The 13,502-nt window shown below is 41.0% G+C and overlaps 1 protein-coding gene across 1 annotated transcript; it reads left to right on the top strand.

Annotated features, from left to right (window-relative positions):
* Positions 1-1,732: 1,732 nt before the first annotated feature.
* Positions 1,733-13,002, top strand: tmtc4 (transmembrane O-mannosyltransferase targeting cadherins 4). The gene is made up of 18 exons (XM_003451584.5): positions 1,733-2,179; positions 2,277-2,478; positions 2,566-2,681; positions 4,455-4,671; positions 6,122-6,209; positions 6,395-6,495; positions 6,703-6,795; positions 6,996-7,157; positions 7,457-7,659; positions 7,912-8,086; positions 8,449-8,580; positions 8,728-8,807; positions 8,900-9,007; positions 9,104-9,245; positions 10,714-10,828; positions 12,093-12,205; positions 12,350-12,419; positions 12,736-13,002. The coding sequence occupies exons 2-18, from the start codon at positions 2,317-2,319 to the stop codon at positions 12,882-12,884; spliced, it is 2,226 nt and encodes a 741-aa protein (XP_003451632.1). The 5' UTR covers positions 1,733-2,179; positions 2,277-2,316; the 3' UTR covers positions 12,885-13,002.
* Positions 13,003-13,502: the final 500 nt, after the last annotated feature.

Genomic DNA, 13,502 nt, shown 5'->3' with positions numbered 1-13,502 from the left:
CACCGCATGACACCTGAGCTCGATTGGAAGAGCTGATCATGGATACTTTCATCATAATCCAATTAATGTGAGATGCTTCGCTGTGTGGAGCCAGTCTGTTCTCCTCAAGGCAGCCCATATGGAAAAGATATATATAAATCTTATAAAGTTTGTATCTGTCTTGTGTGAAACTTGTATGAAAAGCATACAAGAGTGAAAACAGATATAAGATCCCTTGAAAAATTATATAAATGAAACTCGTATGTTTTGGGTACTTACTAAAACAATATATGAAAGTAATGAGAAAGTGGCCACTTTCATGAGTAAATCATATAAGCCTTATATGATTCACTATATGAAGTAGGCCACATCTTATACAAGTCTTTTATAAGTTTTTACTATTTCTTTTCCATATGGGAGTGTTCGCATTAGAAACAAAGATCCAGTCCTGTGGCCAAAATACAATCAGTCTGAACTGTAGGACAGTGAAAGACGTTTTCTGTGGCTCATGGCAAGATAGATTGCTAAATGAAAATTTTAATATTCTATGTTGAATCAACATTTTTACAGAAATTACAGCTTACGTAGTGAAATCAACATATGCAGTGCATCAACATGTAAGTGCCTGAGTGTATCGCAGAATCTAAACGTATGTAGACAGGCCCAAAAATTCTAATTTATAATCAGTAACTTTTCACAACAGTTCTAATGAATGCTATTAATGGAGAAAAGTACAACTGTGGACCTCTCCTCAGGAGATCTTGAACTGTAAAGTGCTCTTCCTTTAGAGTCGCAAACACAACTGTACTCCATTTTCACCACAAAAGTATGAAAGCAAAGGGGCTGGTACTAATACAGTAAAGCCATTAAAAACAAATTCAAAGCCAAGAAAGACGATACGCAAGGACTGAAATGTTCTAGTATAACTGGACAGAGCCCTTCGATAAATTGGTGACCTGTACAGTGTGTAACCTCCGTCTTTAGCACTATGACAGCTCAAAGAGGCTACAACCAGGACCCTGAACTAGATGAGCGGAAGAAGGTGGATGGATGGATTTGCACTTAGTTCTCAGCACAAAACTGGAAGGCTCTTATGACCTCTGTAATCAGCTAAAGAGAAGCCAATAGTGAAATCAGAAAGGTCAACTCCAACTGATCATGGCAGATGGCTGCCCCTCCCTGCCTGGTTCCACTGGAACTGGAATTTCTTCCTGTTAAAAGGGAGTTTTTCCTTCCCACAGTCACCAGGTGCTTACTTAAAAAGAGGTCATCTGATTATTGGTTTTTTTTTTTTATAGGTTCTTTACCTTACAATATAAAGTGCTAAGAGGCAGTTGTTGCAGTGATTTCGCACTATATTCAAATGAACTGAATTGATTTGAATTGAATAGGACTTTTTTCTGTCCTTTCTTTAAGGCTCATTTAGATACTTTACTTATAAACAGCTGGTAAAAAAACAATAGAGCATCCTCTTCGGCCAAAAATCATCTCCAAAGTTACCCAAAGCCATCAGCATAAAGCTTCAAAATAAAATGGAAGTTATTCCAGGAGGACAGAGCATTTTGATAACAAACTTTGGCCTACATTCACTGTTGTCCACCTGTGTTTTGATAGGCTCCCGTCGGATATTATTGGAACATGTTAGGAAATGTTTTATGGCTTTAGAGAGCCTTGTACTTCTACACCATAAAGGCGCTCTCCTCTGCTCAACCCTGCACACTCATGTGTCATTCATCTAGCAACAAGTATTGGCTGACACTGAACACGTGACTCTGACGCTAAAGAGGAAGTCGTTTACTCTAGCGTGCACATTTGTTTACAGCCTCGAGTACTCTGTCCGTACCTCGGCAGGACTGTTCTGTGCGATTCAAGGGCTTTGCTGATTAGTATAACAGTCAAAATACTGTCCGAGTGCCACTGCAACTGCGCGCCTGTCATTTGTTTAGGAGCAGCAGAGACCTTTTAGCATGTCTCAGGACATGCTAGCTGGCTACACTGAAGACACCTTCCACGTTATACTGTGATGTCCCAGTGACCGCGTCATCATCGTACCTGTACATCGCCGCATTTGCATGCAGGTGGGATTCTCCTGTCTCTGAGTGAGTCAACGTGTACTACCCGTTAGCTATCTGGCAGACAAGCTAACATGGAGGTAACACAAGACACCGTCACCTCTCAGACAATGGACTGAGACGACAAGGTGTGTATGCAGCTTTTGCACTGTGTTGATAACACAGCTATCAGTTTTTACAACCTGTGATTTGAATTGACTTCCTGCACCCATCTCTTCTCCTCAGGGATAATGAAACTGAATGACCAAAGACCCAGCAGTGCACTATGGCATTGACTGAAGTATACTGGGACCACCACATACCCCTGCCAAAGCTTGCTCCTGTTCAGGCCAAGGTCACCGTTGCCCTGGTGGCACTCCTGTGCTTCATTAACAGTTATGATGGAGAGTTTGTATTTGATGATTCTGAAGCAATTGTTAACAACAAGGTGAGTTTTTCATTCATCATCAGCATGACTCCAGTTACACACTTACACTTGCAAAAACCGTTACTCGTTTTGTTTTTGTGGTTGCAGGATTTGCGCCCAGCAACACCTCTGAACAACATCTGGAGCAATGACTTCTGGGGAACCAACCTGAGTAGCAACTCTAGTCACAAATCCTACCGACCTCTCACTGTCCTTACATTCAGGTAAGGAGTCCTACTTAGTGTCTGAGTTTATACACACTTTATACATTCACAGCTAAACTAGTAATCAGATACAAATCAGTTTAATCTACAACTCAGTTAGAATAAACAGGTCGACACTGGTTTATGTTTTGGTTGCGGAGGGGTGTCTCAAAACATCTGTACATGCTCCCTTTGTACATTGTAAATGTGTGCAGATGTGCACTTGTCTTCTTTACAAAAAGCCAAACTTGTTCTCTGTTGAGATTTATTTTAATACAACTTTTTGAATTTCTAAAAGGATTAAAAAAGCACAACGCAATAACAGGCACTACTGCACTTGAAATACCTATATGCACTCACACACTTTATTTTTACTACCTTGTTAGCAGTATTCTGGATCCCCTTTTTCCTTTAGAACTGCCTCAGTTCTTCATGGCACAGATTCAACAAGGTGCTGGTAAAATTCCTCAGAGATTCTGGTCCATATTAGCATGATTGCATCACACAGTTGCTGCAGATTTGTCAGCTGCTTATCCATGATGTGAATTTCCTTTCCCATCTTGGACCAATTGATCTGATGACTGTGGAGGCCTTTTGAGTACAGTTACCTCACTGTCATGTTCAAGGAACCAGTTTGCTGGAAGCAGCCATCACAAGACGGGTGCAGCTGACAGGAGTGGCACCTGGTGTGTGGTGTTGCACCGAGTTTCTGCCGTGTGATTGGTTTTATTAGAAATTTGCATTAATCAGCAGCTGAACAGTAACTAATAAAGTGGCCAGTGAGTGTATATTGAAGGATTTGAATAAACATGTGACTAAATGTTAACACAGCTGTTGAGAAAGATAAAAGCATAGCACATTCATCATTTTTGCATGTTGCATTGATTCAGTAATCTGTTCTATCAATCTAATCATTAGACCACATCTCATGTGCACAGTTGACCTGAAACCTTCAATCCAAAAGAGTTCAGTCAGAATTTAATAAATATCTGCTTTTAATTCAGCCACACACATTAAAGCATCCTTCTTCAAATACTTACTCCTCTGTTAATTGCCAAAACCTCTACATGGTTCCTGTCAGTAGTTTAACCACAGTAAGGACTTGACTGAAAAAGCATAACATCATACTGTTTCTGTAGGTTACTTCTTACTGCAGGAACTTGCACAATATTTTAGGTCAATCAGCACCTGTGTGCATGTTCTGACAGCAGGAAATCTCTCTATAGTTTCTCTTTCAAAGATGTTTTCAGGGTGGAGGAAAGGTACTTCATCCCCTAAAAACTGCAGGGAAGAACTCGACAGCAAACACAACCACTGGAGTCTGGTGGATAACGACAGACTCGAGTAACGGTCTTCTCCAGTCAAACGTTGCCATCAGCTGCTTAAAATTCACCACAGGGAAACACCAGAGACGGCATCACCACTGCTGTATCAGTCTGATTTTAATGTATTCATCACTTGCAGTTTGAAGCTGTTGCAAATTGATTACATCACCTTGTGAGGCCAGTTAACCTTACACTGCAGTGGAAACGGAAAGGATGATTAGGGGCCATTGCTGTAAACGTTTGTGCCATTTAGGAGTTCTGTTGTGCTTCTACAGTGGGAAGGTGCCTTTCCTCTGTTCTCTGCATATAACTGTGCAGTTGATGGTGGTTATTGATGACCCTCACCATGTCCCATTGGCTTCATCATGTCACATTATGCTTTATAATAGTTTCCACCATCCTCACACATATACTTTCCTACACCTGCTGTACATTCAGCTCTAGTTTTTCTCTTGTCTCGCTGTTGCAGGCTGAACTACCTCGTAGCGGGAGGCCTTCACCCCGTTGGCTTCCATGTGCTGAACATCATCCTCCATGCTGTCATATCCGCCCTTATGATTGACGTGTTTGCAATACTTATTGGTGGACTGGCCTATGATGAGAAGGGCAGGATACTGAACCACGCTCCTAAGACCTCTTTGCTTGCTGCCGTCTTCTTTGCCGCACACCCAGTTCACACAGAAAGTGTAAGTAGAGTTGAAGTGTTTATTTATATGCACAATAATATAAGTAAAGAGACAATCAAATAGTTCAGTATGCATTAAAATCGTCATACACATGAGTGTTTACTGATTCATATGTATGATTATTGTGTAGTTTGGACTTATTTGGGCTGTAGGCGTAGTCTCAAAACTGAAAATACATTTTTGCATTAAAACACAAACAGTAAAGCTTAAAGAAAAACAAGATCAATCAAAAGTCGCAACAAATTTTTTCAATGGTGATAACAAAATATATGCTAATGCTAAACTTGGCACATCTGCAGTGAGTGTGATCTAGCTGAAAGAAAAACAATTAAAGATAGGTACTTTATTGATTTCACAACCAGAATTCATGTGTTACAACAGCAAGATAATGAAAAAAAACTAGAGTCTAAATAAACATAATTAAAGTGGCGCACAGCCATGATGAGCGCCTTATTCAGTGAAATAAAAAGGTTATATATATATATCTATATCTACATACATATATATATATATATATATATATATATCTCCTTGATTCTGTTCCTATCCTGAATTACTTTTTACTGCTTGTTATTTCCCTGCTCTTTCACCAGTATTTCACATTTATTTCTACAGCTTACTTCTAACAGATGACATTTAGCTAGTAGTGTTTGGCCATCGTGTGTTTAAGTATTTCTTTTTATATATTTACATTATTTTCTTTCTTTCTGCATGCTGGTGTATGAGCTGTTAAGTCAGCTCTGGGTTTTTATTTGAACTTGGTTGGGCTGCTACTGTTAGGGACCCGTGCACCTCAATGAGGTAGTTTTGATTTTCGGCCACAAATAAACCTTTCCTAAAAACATGGATTCAACACGGCATCAAGACAAGCCAATCCAGAGCCTCCAGTGGTTCCGTGCCAAGAACAAATGCCCCATCTCAGCTGGGAGTGTGGGCCAAGGTGTGTGCGATAGTACGACCTGACTATTAGCCACGTTGGGATGCTTATTGACCTGCCCTCATATGTGTTTTTTGCTGTAAAGCATGGCTGGAAAGAAGCAATTCCCTGTCCATTTCCCTTTAATCATGCAGGGCAAGAACTGGGTAAGACCTGGGGGGTGGGAGGGAGGCAGACTGTCTGCTTGGACCTGCTGTATGTATCAAAGCAGGCAACCACAGGATGCCAGCCATACTTTACACACACACACACACCGTATAGAAACACACACACATAACCGTGCTACACTGGTAATGAGAGTTTCTTCTGACGTCTTTTTAATAAGCTTCCTTTTGTACTTGGATGCACTATGCAAAACTAATATATGGTGCATGTGTAATAAAATGAATCATTTCTAAATAGGTTTACCAGATAATGTTGTTTCTTCAAGTATTTTTGTAGTTTAATCAGTCCTTCCTGTCTCATGTATCATAGCTTTTATTTCTCTCCCTTTTCTCTCTCCATCTCATCAAGGTCGCTGGCATAGTGGGCCGAGCAGACCTTTTATGTGCCCTCTTCTTCCAGCTGTCTTTCCTCACCTACTGCAAGGCTTTTAACAAAGGTAGGTACCTGACACGAGTATTACTCTTTAGGTACACAGTAATTCTATACTGCACAAAGCACTTTCCATATGTCACTGGCATCAAAACCTTATCGATCTGCCAGCATTCGATGCATCTGTCTGAACACCTACATTTCAATCCTTCCCTGTCTCTGACCAGCGTGGTCTTGGCTTTGTGTTCTCAGGGAGTGACAGAGATGACAGGTTTTCTCTCCAGTGGGTTGTGGTCAGCCTCTTGCTGTGTGCTGCAGCAATGCTCTGTAAAGAACAAGGCATCACTGTCTTGGTATGAAGTCCTTCTGTAAGGTCTTTTAGATCTGATGTTTTCATCCTGTCTTGCCATCCCACTGTAATTCTTGCTTACACGAGGAGAAAAAGTCTCATATTCTTTACATATATATATATATATATGAAATGAGCTAATTCATTTTGTTGCTGACCTATATACATTTAAATGCCATTTCTCCTTCTTTCTCTATGTATTTTCCTTCAGGGTGTGAATGCTGCCTTTGATGTCCTCCTGATCTGTAATGTTAATGTGTATGAACTCAGCCAGAGGCTACTCCTTAGGAAGAAATCATTTGATGTGAGTTAGGTTTGCACACCCTCCCCCGCTTTTCTGTCATAAATTATGCACTCCTTTGTATGATTTATGTCACATTTCATACACTGTCTATATAAAGTAGTTTGCAGTTGAGTACATTAGCGATTAAACGGTGACTGAAAGTAACTAACAAGCTTTAGATTTTTAATTGTAAGTGACAAGTGGTAATACTCTTGTGACAGGTAAGTGAGTTGGTGCGAATGGGATTGCTTACGCGACTGGGTCTAATGGGTCTTGGAGGCCTCCTGATGCTCTACGCACGCTGGAGGATCATGGGAACAGGACCGCCAGCGTTCACTGAAGTAGACAACCCGGCTTCTTTTGCAGAAAATATCATCCTCAGGGTAAGAAAGATTAGTTTGTAGAGTTTATTTCACAATATTTATTCATGCATTATAATTACAGACAATTTTATCTTTAAATGATTCTTATTGATCTATGTAATTATGAATTGACTTTATTGAAGCATTTTTTTTTTCATAATTTCAGTTTAATTCACTGTCTAATATCATGTTTGTCCTGAGTAATTTGCATGATTTTTAAACACTGTGTTTACTTTAGAATTTTAAATGCTTTTTTCCCCCTTTTTCTCCGCTGGTTTTGTTGCTGCTCTCTTCCTTTTCTGTTCCCTTTTGATTGGCAGATAGTGAACTATAATTACTACTACTCCCTTAATGCCTGGCTGCTGCTGTGTCCCTGGTGGCTGTGTTTTGATTGGTCCATGGGCTGTGTGCCTCTCATTAAGTCAGCCACTGATTGGAGGATGGTCTGGCTGCTGCTGCTCTGGTGCATCCTGGTAGGCTTGATAAGCCAAGCCTTATGCTCACAGGACAGCCAGAGGAGGAGGTGAGTGAGGAAAGCCATCTCAGATTTGCTGGAATGAAAGACGAAATAAAGTACATGTTGACTTCTAAAGACGTATAGTTGATTGTGACTATAAGAGCATATTCACCGCAGTGTCACCAGAGCACAATGCGTACTTCTTGCTTGGTTTAGCACAGACTGACAATTTTTTGGGTCCAGTATTCAGATTCTTAAGCTTAAATCTCAGTCCACATGTTTTTAGAAGCTATGTGTGTGCTCTGTTTTCCTCACTAGGACTTTGACCCTGGGTCTGGTGCTACTGGTGGTCCCTTTTCTGCCTGCGTGCAACATTTTTTTCAGGGTGGGCTTTGTCATTGCTGAGAGAGTTCTCTACCTGTCTTCAGCCGGCTACTGCCTACTGCTGGCATACTCTTTAGGACACTGCTGCTGCCGTTGGTCCAAATACAGGGTATGCCTAAATGATACCAAAAAGATCACAATACAGCAAAGGACACCAAACACTGAAGCGGTTTCTAGTAAAGATTTATTTTCCAAAGTTGTCGGTTTAAACTGTCTTGATTTTAAACTCAAAATCTGCTTTCAAAACCAGCTTTGATAATTCAGTAACTCGCGATGCAGGGAAGGTACAGATATGAGAAATGTCTAATGACTTCCCTATAAAGGGATGATGACAGCAGGTGGTGTCCATGTGCTGCAGAAATACATTTTGCAGGTTATTAATTCTGTGTCACACATCATTTGACTTGAAGCTTAATATTGTAATGCTTTATAGCACTTGGCTGTTAAATGGTTCCTCTTCTCTTTTTGCAGAAGTTGCTGTGCGTCATGGTGCTTGCACTGTTGTGTGTGTATGTAGTGCGCTGTGCTCTCCGCAGTCACCAGTGGCGTTCAGAACAAAGCCTCTTCACCAGCGCCCTTTCTGTCTGTCCGCTCAACGCCAAGGTAAAAAAAATAAGTAAAAAATCAGTGATTTGTGTTTTCCTGCCTCGCTTCAGTTTGCGCCAATAAATTATTTTAGTGCACATTTGAAAATAAATTATAGCCATAGACACATCCTGATGCTTTAAGTGCTGATGATTGTTCCCTCAGGTGCATTATAATGTGGGTAAGAACCTGGCTGACAGAGGGAACACCACTGCAGCTATTACATATTACAGAGAAGCAGTCAGGTACGTGTCCTTACAAGCAGTTATGACCTATTACATTTCTGACAAAGAAACAGTCATTGACTTGTTTGTTGCATGTTGTTTATGGCTTTCAGGCTACACCCTACATACGTCCATGCAATGAACAACCTGGGGAATATCCTGAAGGAGAAAAATGAACTTGTGGAAGCAGAGCAGCTGTTGTCTAAAGCTGTTTCCATTCAGTAATGTTGTTTAATATCAAAGTTTACATCAACGAGCTCTTTTAACAGATTTAGACTCGCTGTTGATGGCTTTGTTTTCTTTTTAAACCCGTGCAGGCCTGATTTTGCTGCAGCTTGGATGAATCTGGGAATAGTTCAGAACAGTTTGCAGAAGTTTGAGGAGGCAGAGAAGAGTTACTGGAACGCCATCCGCTTCCGGAGAAAATACCCAGACTGCTACTATAACCTGGGACGCTTGGTGAGGTCCCGGGCTCAAACCACGCAATCTGTTTTTGCCTGTTACCATGGTCACTGTGTAAGATTAAGCTATTAGCAAAAAAAACAAGGATAAGACTAGGGATGGGTATCGTTTAGGTTTTATCCGATAACGTTGTCGAACCGGTACTTTTGAAACGGTGCCGGTGCTTAAACGGTGCTCGAACCGGTGCTTAAAGAATGGAGAACACAAACTTTGTCCAAAAACCTCTTATGTTTTTATTTTTAGCAGTCTCTTTTTTTCTGCAAAATGATAACTAAGTTAGCCTTTTCTGTTGATACAACATACCTCCTTTGGTTGGAACCGGTGCTTAAACAATGGAAAACACAAACTTTGTCCTAAAACCTCTCATGTTTAGCTGTTTTTTTTGTGTAAAAAGATAACAATGTTAGCCTTTTTTGGGCATATATGGTAGCACTCTATCAAACAAGAAGACAGCCGCATGTAACTACGACGGTGTTTGCTAGTTCACCTTACATGCATTAATTTAATAACGTGGTTAGCCTACTCAATGTTAATTACACACGAACAACATGAAGCTACTCACGCAGAGAAGAACGGCTGCTGCTGCCATCATCATTTCTGCTACACTGGCAGGGCTAGGGGCCAGGACTCTACTCTTCGGGTTTTTGGGGGATGTTGCTAACTCCGCGTCCGATAACAGGCACCACACCCGCAGTAGATGTGCACGGTGTGAGGTCTCGCAGCAAGCTATCAAATACGGTGCATTTCTCGGCTATTAAAAAAACGCTATGCGTCGCCAGGTGTTTCATCAGATTCGAGGTGTTACCTCCTTTGCACAGTATCACAGTATCAGCTTAAAGCACTTGTTGCAGGCTGCTGAGTTTGCATCTTTTGCTGTGAAGTACAGCCAGACTTTTGACCGCTTCGCCTTGGGCGTTTTTAATCTGTAGCTCTGCTCTAAAAGAACTACGTACCTGGGCCCGCCTACTATCCTCGGAAACGTAAAATGATTGGCTAGAATCCAAAGTGTATGACATCTCAAGAAAAAAAAAGCATCGAAATGTGCGCTGCTTTTCGTTCTGGTTACTACCGTTTATGTCAGAACCAGTGCCATAATGGCACCGGATACCGGTACCCATCCCTAGATAAGACAAACTACACCTCTACATGAAGCTAAAAAGTGGCGTTTCTAACTCTGTACGCTGACTGTTCTTCGCCAGATTCACCTGGCTGTTCTTCTTTTGCCATGTTTATATTGGTCAGCCTCAGGAATGACACCCCTGACAAAAGCCCCAAATAATTCTAACAGTGTGTAAGGGGTCCCAGATGACACACTACACAAGGTCATGTGTAGTGTTGGCATTATGTGATACATGTTATATGTTTCTCTTCTACAGCTTCAATCCACAATTTAAACCAAATAAAAAAATTAGAAACTTGCATTGAATTCAAAAAGAGTTTTCTAACACTGTATCTCATATTTCAGTATGCCGACCAGAACAGACACCTGGATGCCCTAAACGCCTGGAGGAATGCAACTGTGCTAAAACCTGACCACAGCCTGGCTTGGAACAACATGGTCATTCTGCTGGACAACACTGGTAGAGGAAAAGTGCACATGCTCACACACAGACATGCTGTTAATACAACAGACTACATCTATTTTATTTTTTATGTGATGCGTTTTATTGTAAGTGTTTGTTGTTTAAAAACCAGTAACTAATAACATTCAGCCTTTTGTGAATTTACATGAAAATGAGTCACATTACTTAAAAAAAATAAAAAGGAAAAAAACCCCTCTTTTTGTGGGTGCACTTTGTTACAGGATTCAGAGCCAAGAAACAAAGTGTTGTTATTTTTGGGAAGGCAGTAAATCTAAATGGCCAACAAGATTAGACCGGAAGAGCAGGAATCAGCAATGCTTGAAATTTATGTATTAAAGCTTTGTGTTCTGAGTTTTGAAGGCAGTCTTCCCTGCCGTGTGGAGAATGCTCTGATTTCCAAACGCTCGAGCCGTTTTGTCAGAAGCTGCTCCCGTGGGGGCGGAGTCTCCCAGGAGGGTACTGGAACTGTCCAATCAGGGCCCAGTATGTTCCTGATCAAACGTGGGCAAGCACAGCCAGAACAGCGCCCCCTCAGAGGTTCCCCCACCGCATTTGTTCCCCAAATCTGACAGAAATAATTCTACCCATCTCCCCAGCTCCACTCCAAACACAAAAAAAAGAGAGGAAGAGAAAAGAAGAACAATAGGTGTCATTTTGAAAAAGTGAGGAACTGGGAATATTGTTTTCACTTTGGTCTTGGCCCCTCCTTCTTTGTTTTGATCATTACACAAACAAAAGACCGGATCTGTGTAAATTTAGGCACAGTCGCGCATGTAGTCGCGTGTTGGCGAGCTGTCTGAAGGGCATGGGCCATGACTCAGGACATGACTGCCATTGTTTTGCCCTCCGTTTCTCTGTCTGTCTGTCTCTCTCCATTTCTGGCCAGACATCAGACGGATCTTTGACAGAGATCAATAACCCAGTGGGCCTTGTGTTCATCCTTAATTAGGAGACTAAACCAATCCTCCATGTGTGGAGAGAGAAAAACTCTGCTCTAGATACTGCTGACAAATAAAGCACACGCTCAGGCTCTCTGTGTTTTAACCGCATCTCTGAATTTGTGTTTTCAACAGTCTGAAACGCTTTCATGTTGGGCAGCATTTTTAACAAAATCCCCATGATTTCAATAGGCTTTGTCGCATAAATGTTAGCTGCCTTGCTGTGTAGATTACACTAACAAATACATAGCCATAGATTTGCTGTGTGTATATTTGAATTTTAGTTTCTGACGTTTTTAGTAATTTTTCGTTCTGTCTGGAAGGTAACTTGGGTCAAGCAGAGCTGATCGGCCGAGAGGCTCTGAGAGTCCTCCCTAACGACCACACCATCATGTTTTCATTGGCTAATGTCCTGGGGAAATTACAAAAATATGAGGTCAGTAAACATATTAGTATGCATAGTAGGCATTATAAGGATTTTATCCCTTACAGTACTCTGTGTCTGCTCTGAAATATGTCTGGGACTAGTAAAGACAATTCAGGATGCGCTCTTTTTTTTCCCCCCTTTGTTTTATCTCAGGAGTCAGAGGGCTTCTTTCTTCACGCCCTCCGGATCAACCCAAATGCTGCTAGTTGCCATGGAAATTTAGGTAAGGCGATTTTGGTTGTGTCACATATTTTACAGTGTTGCTAAGAGCTTCCAAGCACTCAGAAGCAAAACACATATATATATATATATATATATATATATATATATATATATATATATATATATATATATATATATATATATATATATATATATATATATATATATATATATATATATTATATTTATATTTATGCTTGCTAGTAAAAGTGTTATTGTGCAGTCTAGCTGTACTGAATGAGCTAAATGAATAGAATTAGAATCAGTGCAGCTTCTCAGCTTAAAGCAGCTTTCTTTCTCTTTTTTTCCCCCCTCAGCTGTGTTGTATCATCGCTGGGGGAAGCTGGAACTGGCAAAGAAACACTACGAGCTTTCTCTAAAGTTGGACCCTGAGGCTCCTGGGACCAGAGACAACTACAACATGCTGCGACGCAAACTGGACCAACTTAAACGCAGCACACCCTGAGGGAAGCCACTTTGACTCTGCCTATTGAAGAACAAATTGTTTCACTTGATATTATTTGAGCTCACACTAATTCTGGCTTTGAAACATTTGGAAATAAAGACCACGATCTGTTTATCAAGCTTCTGTTCTGTTATTTATATGAAAAATATAAAAGAGAGAGGGGGGAAAGGAAAATGTAAAGCAGTACAATGTTTTCTTTGCTAGTGTTAAATTCCTAGTGTGCATTGATTTCATCAGATGTGTCCAGGTTAGGACTGTCAGATGCCTGTGCTGGCTACATGGTCTGCTACACTGTGCTGTTTTGTTGCCCCATTTGAAGGCCATGTGGACCTGATCCATGTTGAACCCCGTTGTCTTTTCATCTTTGACCCCATGTTGTGTCAGCTGGACAGAGCACCATGCACGTGCAGAGGGTCTGCTGTAACATTTATTTGTCTTGGCCCTTTTTCAGGAGTTCCAAATGTCCCTATACCCAAATGCTAAAATAGTTTTGACCACGAGTGCTAGTCTGCATGTGGTCATAGCATCAGTGTTTCTTAATGCCCATCTTTTTGGTTCTGACTGGGATTGCCCTATGAGCGCTAACCACCCCCTCCTCGCCTCTTTACTGCTCCTGTC

The sequence above is a fragment of the Oreochromis niloticus genome, linkage group LG16 (genome assembly GCF_001858045.2).
Source record: "Oreochromis niloticus isolate F11D_XX linkage group LG16, O_niloticus_UMD_NMBU, whole genome shotgun sequence".
Classification (NCBI taxonomy): domain Eukaryota; kingdom Metazoa; phylum Chordata; class Actinopteri; order Cichliformes; family Cichlidae; genus Oreochromis; species Oreochromis niloticus.
Note: the sequence above shows the minus strand (reverse complement) of the source record. Positions and strands in the feature narration are given on the sequence as shown.